General features: G+C 45.7%; 1 protein-coding gene across 5 annotated transcripts in view; it reads left to right on the plus strand.

Annotated features, from left to right (window-relative positions):
- LOC144152626 (uncharacterized) overlaps window positions 1-16,336 on the plus strand; it is a 46,587-nt gene extending 30,251 nt beyond the window's left edge. For 3 of the 5 annotated variants that reach the window (XM_077684002.1, XM_077683983.1, XM_077683966.1), the window contains exon 10: window positions 15,650-15,756. In XM_077684002.1, the coding sequence (XP_077540128.1) occupies window positions 15,650-15,723 (74 nt within the window). In that variant the 3' untranslated portion in view covers window positions 15,724-15,756. Of the gene's footprint in view, window positions 1-119; window positions 213-15,649 lie in introns of those variants that run through there. The other 2 variants (XM_077683975.1, XM_077683992.1) reach the window with 2 other exon arrangements.
- Window positions 16,337-21,516: the final 5,180 nt, after the last annotated feature.

Below are 21,516 nucleotides of genomic sequence, written 5' to 3' on the forward strand. Positions count from 1 at the left end.
CTTCCTTCATGCAATCCAGGTGTGCTTGATGAAATGCAGTTGAATGGCTATACAGTTGACTCTCGATAATTTGAAGTCGCTTAATTGGAAGTTGTGTGCTGGTCCCGACTATTTTACAGTGGAACCCCGCTGATACATCCCCTGGACTTACGACGGCCCGCTTCTTACGACGGATCACCGCGTTCCCAGGAAACTCCCCATAGAAACAACGTATTAAAGGGGCCATGAAGAGAAAACACAAGTTTGGTTCATTCGAAAGATTGCCTCGTTAGAACCATAACGACACCACTTATAACGCAAACTTCGCTCATATAAGCTACATAATTAGGAAAAAAGGAAATGACCATGCGACCCACCAGCTCATTTTCCGCAACATAACCTATGGTGTCACTCGAGAATGCTCTGCGATTGGCAGAGGCCGGCAAAAGCAGACGCATGTTAGGCAGGGCTTACAGTTTGCATAGCGAGCTAAATGCCCGTGAAACATACTGCACATTCTTTTTATGACAAAGAACGGTGGAGTAAACGGTTGAAGTTCCGAACGAACACGCAAGCGTGTATGCCAATGCGTACGAAACTACCGCCAGCCGAACTCAACATCTCGCCGTCGTCGCCTTCGCCACCGTCGTGCAGACGAATTTTCGGGTTCAAGGCTCTTCGGGGCCAACGAACCGTTCCAGCACGCACAGCCGCGACCTTGCTTGGTATCGTAATCCCTTCACAGGAGGTTGGCCGTCATATCGCCCACCAGCAAAGGTAAAAATAGAAACAAGGGGAGTAAGGAACACAGAGCAGCAACGAGATAGTGCCACTCGTCGCACAGGTTTCGGTGTGGAGGTCGTGTTAGCTTGCTGCTATCGTTACGAGCTCGTTCACAGTTTACAACCACTGAAAACTTCAGTTTGTTCGAGTACTTTACAATGAAATTTCGTTGCTGTTTTGAAATGCCCATTTAGTACGGGCAAATCGTCGAGGGAGTGCAACGTCCCCGCCGGTGAGATCTCCTTTCATGTGCTGCCCAACGACGAACCTCGGCAAAGCAAGTGGCTACGTTTTGTGAACTTTGCAAATGGAGGAGAAAGAGAGCTAAAGGAAGTACGAGTGTGCTCGCTTCATTTCCGAGGAAGTGATTACGGCAGGGACCCGGACATGCTGGCGCTCGTCGGCGACTTCGTCAAATTGCCGTCAAAGCGCTCTGACCTTGGGGAAAAAAATTGCCGCGCATTGACGCTCGAATCTTTCTGGTCGGAGCAGAGAGCTCGAGCGAACGGCTTTCCATACACGACACCGGCCAACTGGCATAAGCGATACTGCTACTGAAATTGAAAATGCGGCACGTACGTACCAGTCTGTATTCGTCCGTCGCGACGGGGCTGACGAGGCAGCGGTGCCGACGGCTGGGCGTTCGTCTGTTGTGGCTATCGCGGAATGGTCGCTTTCCCGTCCACCGCGTATCCCACAACTCTTGCCGCTCGTGCACTTAGAAGCATTGAGCGTTCAAGTGGTGTGAGGTTGTTAAATGCAAGCCCGAGCTCCTCGGCGAGAGTTTTGTTCTCCGGATCAGGCGATTCCATGACTGGGGCTGCGGGTGCACTAGGTTTTACTAGTATTTTTAAAATGGCCGCCGTCTCGGTCGACTCCCGCGTGTGGGTGCTATATGGAGTCGACATACTAAGTACCTGTTTCATGGACCGGCTCGTATGACGCCATTGTTCACGTGACGAAATGTGCAATTTTAGCGGGAGATTTAAAATTTTGGCTTAAATTGCCTTATTTCTCAGTGAATAAAGCATCATTTGCTTCCGGGAAAGCTCTTGGGGTACTATTAAACATCTAATTTTTCGAATAAAACAAACTTTTTTTTTCTCTTCATGGCTCCTTTAAAAAACCCTAATGATACGACGGCCGGGTTAACGTGGTCCGCTTCATACGATGGACCTTAGCGCGGATAAAGCGGCGTTTCTTTTCCATTTTTTACACCGCTTCGCCTCCTCCTCCCGGTCTTCTTTATTCTTAACCCCCGTTTGATGCAGCTTGATGTGCAAAGGTCCGCAGGCGGGCCAGACCACTCGCTAAACAGACGCAAGCAAGCAGGCGGGTACTCGCGACCGGGACTTAACCTGTGTCGGCCCCTCGCAGCAGCAGTATGCCAACGTGCCAACCGCGAGAAGTCGAAGTTCAGGTGGCAGGCGGACCGTCAATTTGAAGCTTCCGTCGGACCACCGACGAACGCGAAAACATATCCGACGCAACCCCAAGGCGATGACCGAACAGCCACTTTTCCGCCCGCTCGATCCCAGTTTCTTCCTTTCATGATGCTCTCTCTCCCTATATCTCTCCTCTCTGCTTATCAGTGTCTTTCAAAGCCGTGTTGTACGTGTGTACGAGATTTCGGCACACGATAAAGATCTCCATGTGGTCAAAATTAATCCGGAGCCCTCCACTATGGCGCGCCTCATCGCCTGCATTGTGTCGGCGCGTAAAACTTTACAATCAATCAATCAATCAATCAAATCAAAGCCGCGTTGTGACTCCACTCCCTTCTTTGCTCGGGTGCCTCAATTCACGCGCATTCGCCGCAAGGTTGGTATACGTTGGCACCGCCATTTTGGGTCACTCTCTGACCGCTGCAGCAAATCACTGTAGCAAGACCGCGGTGTAATTTTCACCGCTACACGGTTTACTCGCGAAGTTTGAATCATCTCATCTATTTCACGTTGCTGGATCTTGTGGAAAACGAAAACGGCTATGTGTTGAGCACTTTGACACAATCACGACGGCACGGCAGCGTTCAAAGCTTTTCTCCACCATGTACGACAATGCCATTTTTTTCACCTCCGCCTTTTTTTACTATTGGTTGTTTCGCTTGGCCTTGGCTGTTTTGCACCCACCTTTTCTCCTCTCAATTTGCTCGACTTGGCCTTATCTTGTGCGCGCAAGGCTTAGGGCAGGCGGGCTATAAATGGCGCCGGACGGCACGGGGGTCGCGTAGCACGTGGCTCTTGGCTGGCGGGCTAGCTGGACACCATGGAGGGGATGTGGCACAACGTAGGCGTTTCATTTTTTATAAACTTGGGATTTCAGGTAAAGGTTAAAAAATCACTTGAGACCGCGCTAAATATAGTAGTTTAAATAAGTTCTTATCCTTCCTGTCTCATGAGACCGTCTACTAGACCGGCATTTACCCGCATCCCGGTCGTACGACACTTTCTCGTGGTCCCTTAAAAGTCGTATTATCGAGGTTTCACTGTACATGCAATACAATGGCAGAAAGCACTCAATAATTCGAAGCTAAAACCTATCATATCAGTTTTTTAGAGCTTATTTCGAATATAAAGCGTCGAGGTTACTGTCCTTTCTTGATAAAATTCAAAATTTTCAAGCCCGAAAACAGCCCTGTGTTCTGTATTGATGTCTGCACCATCGCAACTGAGGCAGTGCACAGTTGATAAAGCGGCAGGCCTTGAGACTCAAGCCAGTGTACGCATCTCTTTATTTTGAGGTCCTCAACCTTCCTTGTTGCACCCAGCGCCGTGTAAGCAGTTTGTGTGGTGGACGCGTCGGGTTCAGTTATCATGGCAACTGTGTCGTATGCTTCTGAAAGCCAAGATTCTGAGAAATCAAGAAGGGAGACATATTGCGTACTGATAACAATGATGTTCTTGTGCTTTTTGTTTAATTGGAAGTTTTTTGCAGTCCCGATGGACTGCAAAATGGGAGTCGACTGTATTAGGAATGTGCGACACTAGAATCCCTCCTTGCTATTTCAAAAACAGTTATTTGTCTTCTAAATGTTCTTCATTTTGCAACTTTCAGCTTGGATGTATCCCATTCGTATTTTTTTTTTTCCCCTCTCTTTTTATACTAATATAATTGATTGGTTTATTGTAGGGTTTAATGCACCGACACAACGCAGGCGATGAGGCACACCATAGTGGAGGGCTCCGGAATAATTTTGACCACCTGGGGATCTTTAACGTGCGCCGAAATCTCATACACACGGTCCATACTAATACCAGTTACAGGCATGTTTAGCCCTAGTATTATGAGTTATTATATTTCTTTGAAGCGTCTGTTCTTTAGTGGGGCTAGGTGTGGCTTTTTTCTATTTTTTCATAAGTCTTTGTCCCAAGGCAACAGTGTCATCGAGTGTTGGGTACGGTTCTTGGAAACAATCAACTAGCAGTGAGGCTTTGCTGAACTGATAGTGGAGTTTTCATAGCACTACTCATTTTCTTTCTTTCTTAGCTATCCTGTGGGCCACATAAAAAAAAAAAAAATCTGTCATCATCCGGCTCTGCGAAAGTGGATTCTGTTGTAAACTACTACAAATGGGGATGGAGGAGATTCATTGGCAGTGCTATTTTGTTGTTTTGCATTTTAGTCGGTCAATTTAGCTTGTCCTCCCTGCTTTGCGGCTGTTCGCTACTGATGTCGTTACGAATGTGAATCAAAGATAGCGAATGGAACAGCCTTTCGGCAGCAGAAACCCGCCGCGGTGGCTCAGTGGCTAAGGCGTTGCGCTGCTGAGCACGAGGTCGCGGGTTCGATTCCCGGCCACGGCGGCCGCTTTTCTGATGGAGGCGAAAAGCAAAAACGCCCGTGTGTACGAGATTTCGGCGCACGATAAAGATCCCCAGGTGGTCAAAATTAATCCGGAGCCCTCCACTACGGCGCGCCTCATCGCCTGCGTTGCATTGGCGCGTTAAACCCCACAATCAATCAATCAATTTCAGCAGCAGAAGTGTGTTCAAAGATGCTGTTTTGTTGCATCCTCAGTAGTGTTGTTAACAAACGACCCTGTCGAAGTAAACGGCGAGGCCGTAGATGCGGCGATCTCGCAACACTGATAAATGCCGAAATGGCTGCTGTTGCTGACTTGCATGTCTCAGTGGCTGTAGTTTAATGCCTTGGCTTCTCTGGCACTATGCTTGATTTCTCTGGCGAGGTATACAGCTTTGCTGTAAAAGTCTCGTGTCTGAAGCGCGAAGTGTTCTAGCGCGAGGCGTTGGAAAACGAGTGTCCCAATGTGTTCTTTTAGTACGTGGTTTCGCCCACGGAGATGAAACCGCTGGGGGTAGGGGCGCACAGCTTTGCGCTGTAAAACTACCAAGGGGTTTGCTTGCAGACAGTAATTCTTTCCTCACACCTGAACTGATGGTGGAGCTGTCATAACATGAACTCATTTTCTTCCTTTCTTAGCTAGCCCGTCGGCACATAAAAACTGCCATGGGGTTGGCTTGCAGACCGTAATGTTTTTCTCACTTTCCTGGCCACACTTGTTCAAATCAATAGTATACTATCGACACTTTCAAGTTCAAAGTTTGACGTTTTCCCATTCGAACTTGGTGCTTTCCACATGTGCTCTGAGATCTGGCGCCATCTCCTGAGTAGTAGACGCACTTACATCCTCTTTCCATGGCCTCCGCGATCGGCTGCCGGCGGCGCGCCATTGCTCCGGCCGTCCCAGTCGCCCGGAGAGAGCTTAACTTTAAGAGGGGGCACGGCCGCGTCTTTCGCGGCATGGCGACGCGCGTAGCCCAAGGTCGCTTTCCCTGCTGCAGGCGGGCATAGAGGAGAAAACTCGGCCATCGCAGTTTGTGGGCGACTTTAACAAAAAAAATTCGAACACACCAGTGCAGGAGAAAGGTAGAAGTAGTTACTGGTGCCATTAGGGCAGTTATTGTTGCCTTTAGAATTTTGACGTAGGCTATACCCAGGGCGAAGCATAAGTGAATTCGTTGCACAGCAGTGTTCTTTTTTGTAGTCATGCATGGTTCCAAAACACATGATGTTTGCCGGTTTTATTTCTGAAAAACCCGTACATGTTATTTAGCATCTCAAATTAGTTTTTATAATAGAGAACAAGCCAAGCGCCTTTAAAGTTTTTTTGTGTACCAACGATAATACTGTTCATTCTAATTTATTTATAAATGTCAGTTTCCAGGGCTTTTACCGCGATACTATTTACAGAGACTTGGTATACTTCAGCATCAGAAGGGTATTCTCCAAATGGCTATCAGTATTTCGTTCGCAGTAGGCAGGGTAAATGTGGTGGTGCCATTTTGCTTCTTGTTCAGGAATGCATCGCCTGTGACGCAGTCCAAGAATACAGCTTAGTTACACACCATTATGACTAAGTTACCGTGTGTTCAACAAGAGCCTAATGTCGGTTATGTACAGACCCCCTTCAGTGTGCTTATTAAATCAATTCATTTCCTTTATTGACCTTTTTAATTATGCATTAAAGCAAAATCAATATTTTGCTCTAATGCATAAAGCATCTGAAAGCTCTGCGCCTGCAAGCATGCATGCTTGCAGATGCAAACGCACAAAGAGACTTCCAGTCTACCATAAATGAACGAGGTCTAAGTAATGTAATAAAAATCTTTACACGAGAAACGATAGGTAGTTCTCTACTTGATGTGTTTATTACTAATATCCCAAACAACTTACTTACGGCCGGTGTTGCGTGCACAGATATTAGTCATCACCTTAGGGTACAATGCTCACTGAGTTGCACTGCTGAGCATGAGGTCGCGGGTTCGATTCCTGGCCACGGCAGCTGCTTTTCTGATGAAGGCAAGCAAAAATGCCCGTGTGTACGAGATTTTGGCGCACGTTAAAGATCCCCAGGTGGTCGAAATTAATCCGGAGCTCTCCACTACAGTGCGCCTCATCGCCTGTGTTGCGTCGGTGCGTTAAACCCTACAATCAATCAAATCAAAAGGCTCACTGAAAAAATAATACCCTTAAAAGAGCACTGACACGAAAATTTTATGTTACACTTTTATTGCTTTTATCGATGCTTAATGGTCTGGGGAACCTGAAACAGCACTTCAAATACTTCAGCGCGCGATAGTTAATTACATTGAACAGCCTGAAAATCGTTTGTTTCAAATTCCCACGCTTTCATCCCGAACGGCGCATATGACAGAATCCCGGCCTGGCCTCAACGCTTTGTGCGGACGTCACCGGCGCCCGCTTGAGAGGGTGTTGCGCCCGCTCGCCGCTCGTGGGGCCACGCGCGTGAAGTGACGTCACAAGTTTTTGACGAGCGCTGTTGCGTCACTTCTTTTGGCTTCACGGGGTGATGTCACACTGATGTCCATTTGCTGATTGCCGCTCCGCGCGCTGCTCCGTTGGCGCGATAAATGAGATCCAATTGAACTATGTTCTTCACGTCGCAGGCCGCTCATATTTCAGCCAGGGTATTCTGTTGAGTGAAGGAAGCGAACTGTGCAATAATATTAACGCTGAAAATTGGTGTCAGTGCTCCTTTAATAAAGAAGTCATGGCAACAGATTATGCGCAGAATATTACCCCTGTAGATCTAGAAAGTCACAAATATTCTTCTGAAAAAATACATGCAGGGGTGAGACAGCTGCGCATATTGCGCAGTTCTGATACAAATTTGTTTACCTGCGCCAGGCTGCTCCAAAAGCTTCAAAATTTCAAAAATTGCGCCAAACTGCTCCAAAACAGTCAGAGAGCCAAGGATTTTAACACTCCCGTCAGTTTCATGGGGAAAAATGCTTACTGACGGCATAATTTTCCAGCACCCCCAAGGTGCACATGATGCTGTTTGTAAAGGTTTAATTGATTGATCATTCCTTTAAAAAACCCGCATAAAATTGTCCCCAAGATAGTTTTTTCGAAAGTCACAATGTCAGGTTGCACATGTTGCATTCTTTGAGTTTTTTAAAGTTTTCCAATCGAAAACCATTGCAAAGTCCTGTATAAAAAATACTTACATCTACTGAGGCGACAAATCACTCGTGAAAGTGGATGAAACAAAGTCAATTTTCTGAGCGCCGTATCTCCGGAATGACATTACTGCGCGCTGCCATTTAGGTGAGGTGAAGATAGGAAAACATGGCCGCCGGACGAAGCAGTTGCTCGTGGTTCATTCAGAGTGCTCTTCGCCGATTTCTACCGTGGTTTTGGTTATGAGGGTGACTGCGTTTACATTTAGTAGTTTGATCTGTTGTGGGAAGTTGCACGACTCGAAAAAGGGCAGTTCATCAAAAACAACGTGGTGCCCACGAATTTGCCGTGTTTCGGCCTTGAGCGTGAGGCGCAGTGTGTGCTTGAAGTGAAATTTCGGACTCATTGCAGTGTTAAAAAACGCCGAGTTATTCCTGCCTTTGATAGCGAGCTTGCGAGCAGTGGGAATGGAACGATCAAAACTGCAGAAGTGGCGGCGCAGGCTACATCACGGCAAAATGTTGAAGCAGTGACCGATGGCGGGATGGCCTATTATTGCACGCTAGTAATAATGGTTCACCTATTTGAAGTAAAATTGAATGCCAAGAGGGAGGTGGCTAAACATACCAACGGTACTCAAATTACGATCGTAGTGAACGTGCACCTTGGGGATTGAAATGGGAGGGCTAGTGGGGTGCAATGACTGCCACCTACCTATGCGCAACTTTTGCCGTGGCTCTACACTTGTGCGTAAAACCGAGTCTGGGATTACGAAAATAATAATTTCAGCATTCGCATGATGATAAAAATGCCTTACGATTGCTTAGTTTTTCAATTTCATATTTTCAAGGGCGTTTTACGAATTTAAAAATGGTTTGTAAAAAGCTAGTGAAGTTCACACCTTGTGACACTCTGGTAGACAAAAACTTCATTGAAAGGCTGTTTCAGTGTTATGCGCGTTCAAAACTGATTACAAAGTGCACTATCCCCCCGAGTTGCCAAAAATTTGATTTTTTAGGCTCCTAAAGTGATGTAATAAATGTAGTTCTTCTGCTCCAAATAAAGGTGCTTCTGCTCCAAAATCGAGATTTCGCTGCTCCAAAAACTGCTCCCAAATTTGATTCACTGTCTCACCCCTGTACACTGCTCACGGATTGAAACACGACACTGCGAGCGCGTGACCTGCGGTACATGCAGCGCCACCCGTGGAAGCTAGGTGTTGCATTGTGGTATACCAAGAGGGTGAGAGCGTTTTAACTGTAGGCTTGCTGCTTCCAGTTGCCAATAAGCGGGGCTGTGGTTCCACGCAGCGACAACGGTGCGCTGCGAGCCTGGACCGCGTTTGTGCGCCGGTGGTAGCCGGCCGTCGGTCCGCACAGCCAATTTCGCGACATCGTCTGCTCGGGCGCTCTTCTTACGCGTGCCATTCCAATGCGACACAGATAATGTGCCTGTAAGCACGGTCACGCTTATCTGAATAAAATAAGCGTCTGCACGAAGGAACAGCCAACCTTATTCCATGATATAAACTAAAAAAAGAGGAGAGCCGACAAACGACTAATGCACTGCACCACACGCGAACGTGCCTGCAAAGGCGTCTTTCCTTTTTTTTTTTGCTTTACATCCTGGACTAAAGTTTGCTGCTCATTCGTACAGAAGTTTCTTTTATTCAGATAAGTGTGACGTTGCATTACATGAACATTACTGTGCTGCATTGGAAGTGCACGCGTAACAAGAGCGCGTGCACACGATGTCGCGAAATCGGCTGCGCGCACAGCCGGGCTACTGCCGTTGGCGCACAAACGCGTTCCAGCGCTCAAGGCTCGCAGCGCCCCGCTGTCGCTGCGGGAAACCACAGCCCCGCTCATTGGCAACCAGAAGCAGTAAGCCTACGGTCAACACGCTCTCATCTTCGCGGTATACCACAATGCAACACCTGCGAAAAGCAAAAACGCCCGTGTGTACGAGATTTCGGTGCACGTTAAAGATCCCCAGGTGGTCAAAATTAATCCGGAGCCCTCCACTACGGCGCGCCTCATCGCCTGCGTTGCATCGGCGCTTTAAACCCTACAATCAATCAATCAACAATGCAACACCTAGCTTCCACAGGCGTCCACGGACGGCGCTGCATGTACTGGCGGCCACGCGCTCGCAGTGTCGCGTTTCAATCCGTGAGCACTGTACATGTAGAGTCGATAGCGGTATGAAACGCATCGCGGGAAACCATGACATATTCACTCACAGAAAATAATTTGGTTGCGAGAAAGCAGTAGGTACTGAGACCCCTTAGCATATTAAAACAAAATGCAAAAACAAAAATTTATACCCATGGAAGCCTTAGATATTTTGACTATTGTAATCGCCTGTCTATGAACAATACATACAAGTTACAACTCAAAGCGCAGGCAGTGTCGGCCAGACGAGCGTCTCTTCAGCCGTCGGCTAAAGCTGCAACCTCGCGGCGTAAATAGGAGTTAACAAAATTACAACTCTCCGCCTGGCTCCGCACCGAATGGGACGGCCGGAGCAACGGCACGCCGCCGGCAGCAGATCGCGGAAGCCACACTCTTTTATTTGTTTTTCTGCAAGCGGTGATTTTTTAAGCTTTGCTAGTGTCATGGGACGGGCGCTTGGATGATACGGAGGTGGTGTCGACATTGCGCGCTATGGCGCCACGAGAACGCTGCATTTTAGTGATTTGGAGGATTTTGCATGTGACTTATTGGATGACATTAGCAGTGCTGCCTAGGAGTACAACACTTCGTGATCGGATTTCAGCACCGAAAGTGACAGTGCGCCAAACCAGCCCAGAACCGGATACCTCTGTTCAACACATGCCCTAGAAAATGCAAAAGTATCGAAACTGCGAATTGTGCTACGAACAAAAAGAGTGGAACAGAAAACCAGTGTTTTCTGCGATGCATGTGTGGCCACCCTATGGTTCGAGGAACTGCTTTGCACAGTGGCACGAAACCCACTAGTGCTAACATTGAGTTTAAAAATTTTACAGTTAGGCGTTCGATATTTGCAGGGGTTTTGCACTGATAGAATATGTACAAAATGCTTTTTATACATATACACACTTGCTGCGGTGGCTCAGTGGCTGAGGTGTTGTGCTGCTGAGCACGAGGACGCGGATTCGATTCCCGGCCGCCATGGCCGTTTTTCCGATGGAGGCGAAAAGCAAAAACACCCGCATGTACGAAATTTCGGTGCACGTTAAAGATCCCCAGGTGGTCAAAATTAATCCAGAGCCCTCCACTACGGCATGCCTCATCGCCTGCATTGCATCGATGCTTTAAACCCTACAATCAATCAATTGAATTTCTTGTTTTTTCTGTGTGGAGCAAAACCGACTTTTTTGCTTATTTTCTTGTTTGTCTCAAAAATTCTCCATGCAGCATCTTTTTCTTTTTTAAAATGAAATTCTTGTTTGAAACAATTACCACTGCATAGGAAATTTACTCTTCTTTAATCCGATACCATACACTTACATGTTGCATATGTTTTGTGACCAGGAAAAAATTGTTTCTCAGACTGCCCAAAATCACTGCTTTTCCTGTGGGTAGGAAAGTGCTAAGGTGTGACACATCACTTGCAAATTCCAGAGGAGAGAAAAATATTTTTGATAGGTCAAACCCTGTCCCGTCGACTTGTGTCCATTGGCATGTCATTGTACTCTGCTGTCTCTAATGAGCTTCCCAATTGCTGTCTTCCTCTGATTTCCCTCCGCTGTCTGTAGGGAAGAGCACGATTTTATTCCTAATTAAGAAGTAAGAAGTAAGTAAGAAGTTTATTCGTCCAAATAAAAAAAAAATACATGTGCATATCCAGCCAGCATAAGCCCTGAGGCTTGTGTGCTAGGCTGGGCAGTCTCGGTTGAAAGCAGTTAAGCCAAAGCCAGATAATCAACTGACAAGGAATACAACCTACATCATAAGCCATACAAGTACAAAAACCGGAGAACCAAAAGACAAAAAAACACAACCTAGAACATACACATACAAATACAGCCTAGAAAGGGAAGTGTTCTTTCTTTCAGAGAACACACAGTCAATAGTAAACTACAATCTGATCTTATACAGGAGATAACAAATTACTGATATTAAAAGGAGCAATCAATTTTAAAACTACAGGCCATACAGTCATCCTACTTTCAAGCTAGTCACACATTTTCTTAGATATTTTTTTATGTCCAGAAATGACGTGAGGCTATCATCTGTGTGTATTTTATTGAAGAAAAGTGGGACGTAGTAATCTAGAGTTCTTTTACCGTAGTTCGTATATATTCTTGGGACATAAATTTATCAACGTCTTAGAGGGTGTGGTTTTATTTTTGGTGATTTAAAATTGAGAGAGAAGTAATTTTTAACGAGTGCATCGAACATAAATTGATCCTGCACGGGAAGCAATGTAAAATGCTTCATAACGGCTGAAATGTCTTCCCCATGTTGGGACGTTCCATAGGCGAGATTAAAAGCAATTTTACGAATGACTTTGTTAATAGCGTTTAATTTGTATACAGACGCTTGATCGTAAATGGTTATTCCGTATCTTAATATAGATTCCCCTAAACTTTTATAAACCATCTTTCTAACAGAAATTCTGCTAAACTGATTTCTAAACATAATTCTGCTGCTCATATCATTCAGGAGCATGTCATGATCGTAGCAGTGATGATGCATCATGATGGACGTACGAACAGGCAAATTTTCACTTAGGGCCACCTTATTCTACAATGAAAATCTGGAATAAGTGGATTGAGATCGCAGCTTATGCCCCCAGCTTTCACATCTCACTTACTTAATGTTTGCTAGGAAAAATGTGTTAATGCGTGATTAGGTTAGCGACCGTGACACCTGTACCAGTAGAAAAAGATTTTTTTTTTCCCACCAGTGATGCAGTGGGTGGCCAATATGAGAAACTGCAGAGAAAAACAAAACAAAAACAAATTTAGAGCACTAAAAATTTTCTGAAACTTACCTGGACACCATTTTGGTGTCCGCATTATTTTGCTGGGCCTATCACCATGAAACAGGGGTTAACTAGTATTTGCGTGGAACGGCACGTTTTTTAAAGTTGTTAATAATGGGTGTCACAGTTAAGTCCAAAGCTGATATTTCAATGCCAGCTATATCGTGATTGTGGTAAGGGGATGGCTGTGGGGTGTAGAGTTTATAATGATGTGGGGTCAGTTCTTATGTATGAAGAGATTTCTCTCAGGATTACTCAAAGGATACAAGGCATAACCGTAGTTACTCGCGTTATGAACCCACTTTTTTTCCAGAAAATTCAGCATTAATTTGGGGGGAGGGTTCATTATGCGTGAAAAAATTGCAACAGATTTTTTAAAAGTTGAAATTTCATACAATAAAGTTGCTAAGAGAAGCGCTGTCAAAGCCTTACCATTTTTGTAAAAAACACGTAGGTAATTATGAAATTGAATTTATATTTTATTCACAACTCGCCATCGTCCCCCTTCACCATGGAGCTTCCTTCCTCACTGAAGTCGCTTGCGGCCACACTTAGTTGTTGGCACCGTCTTCCGTGCTGTTAAGGCACTCCAAAATTTTTTTTCCGACACCGGCAAACTTCCCTTCTTTGGGCCCACGAAACACACGGCGACCCCTGTTCACCGCCCGAAACCCTCTCGTTTTCGCCCGTAGCCTACACGCACCCGGTCAACACTGAAGTGCTACACAGCTGTACCATTTCCACGTGCAACGCATGTTCCACCACCGTAGTTTAAAACGCCGCGCACCAGGAGCACAAAAAATGGTTGGAACACAGCTGAACAACAAAACCACGGTGCGTAATGGCGAAGTCGCGTAACAGCAAGAGAAGAGGAGTGTGGAGTACGTTTAGTGCTTTGTTCGCACACCGGTAGAACCAGCTGAAACAGCAAAGAGTAGGGAAGGAGTGCGGAGTACGTTTTGTGCTTTGTTCGCACGCCGCAACGTTTTTATGGCGCAAGAAGGTTTGTTTTGCATTCGACAGGTGGCGCACTGCAAGCGCGCAGTTTTTAAATTCTAAACCACGGCAATTGCGCTCACATCTCCGGCTACGCTTGAGGTTTCTTTTTCTTGGAATGCATTTTTAGCATTTCTGTGCCTACTGTAGGGTGATATCAAGTTACCGTGATTGCCTACAGCATCAGCAACCATGCTGAAATAAAAACATATTTCCGCTGCATTTTTTATTAAGTGACAAAAAAAGTTAATCCACAACAAGAAATGTGGGGGGAGGGTTCATTACGAGAGTATATACGGTATATTGGCTCCATCCCGTAAGGAGTATTTGTGAGAAGCGACCGTTTGTCTCATTTGACACATTCTGGGCTCGCACGGCATCACTAGAACAGTTTTATGACCACACAGCTCCTCTGGCTCACTGATGTGCATAAAATTAACCATACTTTTAAGTTCATTTGAAAGCATAGCATAAGCAGAGTGGGTTTTTCAGGTAAGATACACCTAAAAGTTGAGAGATTTCAGGGGGTTATTTCAAAAGCACATTTGAGCAGTTTGTATCAAATCTGGATGTTTTGAATTATTACTGATATTGAACCATCCGGTAAGCTTCCTGAAAACTGCATGTAAATGTAAAGAAGCCTTGTGTATCTATCTCCTTGTGTATCTATCTCCAATGTTAAAGATTTCCATGGTGTATAAATCTGTCGCCCTCCACAGGGCACGTCTCATGGCCTAGGTGTAGCTTTGTCGCCTAAAAACCCCTAATTTTTTTATGCATCTGTACCATGGAACAAAAATATATGTAGGAGAGGAAACATCTCATTACGGCAAGTGCAGGCGAGCGAACAGATAATGTCACAATGAAACCAATGCGAACTACATAGCTTTGTAGCTGCGATGGTGAAGTAGAGGGTAGTGACACATGATGGTTGAAATGATAGCGGCCACAATTTATCAATGCCGCGCAGCGGATGCGCAGTTTCTTCTCCCACAACAGACGCCGCTAGGTGAACCTAGGCCAAGTGATTGTGACATATCTGGCTGCCCCAAGAAGCGCCGTTTCCACTCTTGTCTTGTTCTCTTACCCAGTGGTCCGCACTGGATAGTCACCCGGACTTTCTTCCTGTGTACGCGTTTCCGCATTAAAGGTAACCTCAAGTAAGCAAATCTGGGGCAGATAACTTACCTTGACGATGTGGCTTTGTGCTAACTGATAGTAGGGGTAGTTTTTGAAGTAGGGGTAGTTTGTGAGCCAGCTATTCTGAGGAAACTGGACATTATGGAAGCAGCAGAAAAAGAAAAGCAACTTCAGGGATCTGCCAGGACTGGTCCTCCAGCATTGTCTTCATGTGCTGCTTCAGTCAACAAGGGACTAGTCTCATTACCTGCTTTTGGTAGTGGGGAAAACAACTTTTCCGTTTTTCTCAGCATGACCACTGAACGAACCAGAAGCGTGTAACAACTACGGGGCTGAGAGCTGTTTTTTTCCATTGCCTTAGTCTTATGTGGGCCTGGTGGATGATTTTCCCCAATCATTTCCCTTTTTGCCTGAAAGTAGCGTACATCATATCAGCCGAGCAAAATACTTCCCCTCACTCCATAAAAACTGTGGCGAAAATGTGCGAAGGAGTGTATCTAGACTGACCTCCTGGAAATGCAGGATAGGACTAGGAAACAGTGGAGCATGGCCAGGGGAGGGGGGGGGGGGGCATGTTGGGTGGTGCTAGTTTCAAAGGCCTTTTGCGGTCGATGGGGGTGGCATTCTTTATTTATGTGACTTTGGCTTCTGCCACATACGATTCTTGCAGCATATTAAAACTGAAGAACTATATAATCACAATGCCTAATGGTGGAGTGGGGAAAGGCAAGCGACCATTAACCAGCATAGAGTGAATGTTCCCTATAGTGACGGTGGATAAATGTTGAATGTTCCAACTAAGCAACCCTCCCCCCCTTTCTTTTAATTGCAGCTCGAGAGATGGCCAGGGGCCGGTTCTTGGATGTTCTTCGTGATGACACAAAAAAATGCAAGACCAAAAAGTGAAGGGGCTGGTTCCTGGATGTTCTTCGTGATGACCACAAAAAAATGCAAGACCAAAAAGTGAACAAATGGTCTTCCGGTATTTATTCTGTGATCATGTTCAAGGTGGAAGAGGGAATCGTGCGTGAGACTTCTTTTGATAAAAAAAAAGAAAATGGATAGGCACTGGAACACAGCAAAGGAAGAAAGTGCTGTGAAAATGGCTGTGTGGAGGTGAAACAACTAACTGTGGGAGCAGTTCGCCATCATTCCTGTAGGAAGCGGTTTGCCATCAATCTGAAGGCTTGTCTCTGGTGCAGTCATTTCATAACATGCCTGTTGTTCATGTGTTTTTGTTAACATGCTCATTGTTCATGTGTTGTTTTTTTCTGGCATAGACATTTTCACCTTGTTCATACCACACAGCCAATGTGAATTTATGCAGTGCCAAATTTGGAGTGCCTTTATCTGTAATACTCAACATATCAATGCCAAAGATGACTTTTAAGAGCCTTTCACTTTCATGCCTGAAATTGCTGCTGGTGCAGAAGTGGTTTGTTTTGTCTGACGTCTTTCACAGCACGACAAGTGTGTATAAGGATTTAATCGAAATAAAGCTGTTTTGCGTTACAGACAATGTGTTTCACTTAAATAGCTTGTGCTAGAAATATAATAGAAAATACTGCATAACACGCCAAAAGTGCATTGTTCCAATGTTACATTGTGAAGTTCCATGTCATATTTAAATCCATTTTTTAAATCACTGTTGCTTAGTACACAAAATCACAAGCGGATTTTTAGGTGTTTTTGTACTAGCATATGCGACTTCATGCACTGTAGTATGACTGCACCAACTTAAACCATCAATTGGCGCAATGGTGATTTCGGGTTTAATGTTAAAAGTCAACATCAGCGAGGTAATCAAAAACTTTCATGTAAGAGAACATGGGATGGTTTGATAAAAATGAAGGGTGCAAGGGACTAGTGTGTGTATATTTCATCAAAGTGACGTTTTCTTTTGATTCTGCACATCCTGCATTCAATAACCATATGAAGGACAGATAGCCTCCCACATGGATGACACGGTGGCTTGTTTGTGTGAGTTAACAGGTATGATTGTGTGATCTATGGCCAATTTAAAGTCTGCGTAAGGCCACCTCTGGATGTGGCATGTTTCTCAGCGGGAGGCTTTTCTATTTTAGGTTTAATGACGTAATTTATTATGTATTGCTTTATCCCACTGTTGCTGCCAGTGGTCTTGCAGCTTCCTCTTCGCATAAGGTTTCAGATCTTGATATGGAACCAGCATTATGTCAATGCTATCATGAAGGGCAGCAGCTGCTGTTTATTTTTGGGTTTTATGTTTTAACACGAAAGTGTTTTGTGCCGGGATGCACCAAGATTTCGCTGACGTCATAACCGTCACGGAAATGATGCCAGTACACCTTTGGTGAAGTGACCCGCCAGCAGGACGTCGCTCGACAAGCACACCCACAAGGCAGCCGCCGTCCCGCAAATCATGCTCAGCTGCAGATTTCGCTGCACATTTCACTTTCAAGTTTTACCGATTCATATGACAGAGGAATCAACCAAGGTTTTTTCAAGTATTGTGTGTGTTACCTTTGGCGCTTCAATAGTGTTTTTATAACAACACTGATGAACCGTTGTTCTGCTGATGTTTCGCACAGTACAGGATTATCAGAGTACAAGCAAGAAGGACCACAGCCAATCGTGGGACAAAAATCACAAAAATGTTGATGCTGTAGCATGCTGCCCACATCTTAATGTGCGTTTTACGACTGTGACAGGATTTTTCCCTCAGCTTTGTAATCATTTTCCAGGAAATTTTACTATTGGCTCTTTGGATTGCTTGCTCTGTGATTTCTTTGGTTGACTCCCGAAAATTAAGACGCACAAAAATTTTAATCGTTAAATGCACGCTGTAAAAATTTTGCTGGATTCTAAAGGATCCCTGTGGTTTGCTAAAAAATGTAGATACAGTAATACCTTCTTTAAGGTTTTTAAGTGGATTGTGAGTAAGTAGCGAACTGTTAATTGAAAGCTTCCATGTAGAGCAGTTTTCCAGATCTCTTCCCCAGATAGCTCACCAGTTGGGCCTTACAAGCAGAAATCATTGCGGAAAAGAGGCTTTCGGGACAACTTCAGTATGTCCACCAGAGAGCTGTTGACATCACCAGGCCTGTTTACACGCCGTGACCTCAGCTTGTGCTTGGGAATACCTCGCATATTTCAAGGTTGGGTTGCAGGTCCCCACTCCTCGTGAACCACATTAGCTGGCAGTGTGCGAGGCATAGAAACACGGTGTCGCAACAAAAGCCTGCAGATTTGCCCTCAGTGCTGGATAGTCTAGAGCTTTCTCCGGAAATGTGCATGTTAGCTTGCACAGCCGGACAGTTGGCGAACGTGGCTACCTACGCCCGCCTTTGTGAAGATACATGTATCCACACAGCCCGTCAGTGTATGTTAGCTTTAACTCGTACCTTGCATCGAGTGCTCGGCACCGACAATGCTTGATAGATTAGTGGGGGTGCGTAATCGTGCAGCCACCCGAGCCGTCGCTAGAATTCTTGTATAGCTCCCCTAGAGGAGCATAGTTACGCGTCCATCCATCTTGAGTTCCAAAGTCGTGCGGGAAAGCCAAACTAGAGTGTAGCCACGCAGCGCGAATGTAGGAGTCTGCGCGCCGGTTGCAGCGGCGGGGCGAACTATGCGTGTTCGTGTACTTCCGGCTGCGCCGGCCGCTGCGCACCGAACTGGAAATGGAGTTCGGTGCGCAGCACTGAACTATAGTGAACTAGAATACTTGGGTAGTGGAAAAAGTGCCGCCTTCTCCCCATAGCGCCCTTGAAGCCGAACATGTTAACCGCTGCGCGTGGCGCTGGTGTGCCCCGCCCGAGGAGATCCCTAGGCGGCGCGCCTTGCCGCTATGTTGCTGTTGAGTGGTTCACGCTCGGTTTTGATGTTTCTCAAGCCACTGCACGTGATATTTTTGTGTGTGTAATTGCAAAAGCAGCCTAGCTTGCACTACGCTGATCTTTAAATGTTCTTCGTTCTTTTTTTGTTTGTAATTTAGAAAGGACATATGCTTGCGGCGGTCTCTTATTTCGGAAGGGCCGTGGCCCATGCAGTTTGAAAGGATAGTGCAATAGCGTGTTGTGGGATTATACCCCAAATAAATTTATGTGATTGCTGCAAAGGTTTTATATTTGCGATTTGTTTTACCCTGCTTTTATTTGTTGAATTTCTAAATGTTTCATAATACCTTGCGTTAGCAAGACGTGGGCAGCACCTTTAATGAGCTTGTGCATTCGTAATATGGTAATTGTTTTATGTTAATGAATGGCCAGCGTACCAATGAACTGTACAGTTTTAAAATGATCTTGTTATAAAGTGCGCCACATGGTGCTTTTCTGAAAATTACAGTTTTGAATGTTGATTGTTTTCGCTGCCTTGAGTGAAGTTATTAAATTCATATCGTGTGTATTGTGTGGATTAGTGCACTGAAATGGCCCGGGCAAGGTGGAACGCATTTTCTCGGGATCGGGCGGGGCTCGGCCTTCAACAATTTTTTTTCGTGCCGTGCTGGTTCGGGCGCATGCATGCAGTGTCTGAAGCCCGGCAGTCATGCACCGCAAATTCGTGATTGTTGATACCAAAAAGTTAGCTCATTGAATTAGGTTAAATGAAAAAAAAATCGAAGCCTGAAGTCACTGGAGCTCTGTTAAAAATATATTTCGTCGATATTCTCCAAAATTCATTTTTTTGTGTCCGGATATATATTTACAAAGCTCGGTCCAAGTTTAAAAATTGGAAGTCCAATATACTCGCTCTATGGTTACGTTTCCGGGTTGAAAAGGCCAAATTTTTTCCGACTCATGTTTATAGTCTTTTGAACGCAGGCTGATATTTCAAAACAGTCCGAGGGGCTCAGGTTTATTTTATTAAATTTTGCTGGGTACGGGCGGGGCTCGGGCTTATACTTAAAAATTTGTCGGGTTCGGGCCGGGCCTAGGAATTGTGGCTTGCGCAGTGCTCCAGCGTGATCAAATTAAAAAAAATTACACCATCTTCCCGTGGGGAACCCTGATGAGGATGCGAAGCATCGTGGCGGTTCCGTGTGGTTCCGAACAAATAGTACATGCGCACGGCATAGCTGTACTTTTCCCATAAGAACCTTGCTACCTTACCAATAGCATTCGCAAAGCTATTGCAACGCGCATTCGCCGCACCAGGGATGAATTTACACTGCAATAGAACTGATGCCCTTTCAATACAGTCGAAAATGAACGCTGCGGGTTGCGTTATTTATTTGCGTCCGTTCTCCGTTGTTTTGTGTGTTTCTCACGCACTGCGTTTGCGCGCATTACCGGGACTCGTTTGGCGTTGCTCGCGCGCTCCGGCGAGTTGACGCTCTCGTGTGGTACTGATTCGTGCCTGTTCTCGCTTCAAGCGCACCGAGCTTCTATTTCGCACTTGCATTTCGACTCGCATGTGGTTTCAGTTTTCCCTTCGTGTTCTGCTGTAGTCGCTCCACACGTTCGTTGGACATGCGTGGGTGAGCGCACACTGGGGTAATTATTTACAGTATGGAAAGCGAACAATAAACAGATGACACAATGACATCATCTCCCCACTGTTGAGTCGGTGCACATGATCCTTATAGGAAAACAACTGAGCGCTCTGTCTCGTGTCGTCTGTCTCCAGTCTTCGTTACTTTTTTGCGCAATTGAAGTACAGCATGGATTACCAACTTGCCCAAACCTACAACCTACGAAGGAAAACAACACCAGCTAGCCGCTGCACATGACCTTGGTTTGGGAAATTGTAAAAGGAGCCTAGCAGGGACCACACTTGTTTAAATGTTCTTGGTTCTTTGTTTTAATTGTTTGTAACGTGGATGTAAATAATTAAATGTAAATAAGATGTAATTATTTTATGTTTATCGGTGTACAGTGCGCGAAACAGTATGCAGTTTTAAAATGATCACGCAGTAAAATGATATATGCTGTGTGGTTTGGTGCTTTTCTGAGAATTGGGGTCGCGAATCCTGTATTTGCACGCTTTCCGTTGACTTGACTGAAGTTTTAAGACATCTGTCATGTGTGCTTCGTGGGTACAATTTGGAAAAAAACAACGTAAATGTTTGCGCACGCATGACGCTGTTTGCTCGGTATGCAGAACTTGATTTAAAAAATCAGCAAAAAAAATAAAAAAAAAGCAGAAACATTGACCTTAAGCAGAAAGCCTTAAGCACCCCGCTCATTCCTCAGTTGACACAACACGATAGAAAAACCATCAAATAACGAAGAAAAAAGTATCCGCACGGTAGCCTAGATTGAGCACGGCGTGCGCGGTCTGCTGGGTTGGCCAAATGTGATGAAAAAAGGAGGAAACAGTAAATACACAACGTAGGTGCCTTTCCCATAAAAACCTTGGTACATTAATAGCATTCTCTACTATCTTGACACGAAAAAAGAACTGTAGCTCCTCGGAGACTGCCCGACGCGCCCGCCGCTTCCCGAGGCGAAAAAGCGCTCGGGCGGTGCACACGAGCGCCACCTTGTGGGGTTGACACTAAGCTCCTCACTCGGAGGAGTCGGAGCACGGCCTCCGCGATCGGCGTCCGGCGGCGCGCCGTTGCTCCGGTCGTCCCATTCGGCGCGTCCCCCAGCAAAGAAATGTAATTTGGCTAACGCCGGAACGCACCGCGAGATGGCGGTGTTAGCCGATGGTTGGGAAGCTTGCGCCGGCTCCCCTGGACGGCTTTGCGGAGCCCTTGTTGCTGCGTGTCTTCGC

Source organism: Haemaphysalis longicornis, unplaced genomic scaffold (assembly GCF_048455015.1).
Source record: "Haemaphysalis longicornis isolate Haplotype H1 unplaced genomic scaffold, Haemaphysalis longicornis Haplotype H1 scaffold_1, whole genome shotgun sequence".
Taxonomy (NCBI): domain Eukaryota; kingdom Metazoa; phylum Arthropoda; class Arachnida; order Ixodida; family Ixodidae; genus Haemaphysalis; species Haemaphysalis longicornis.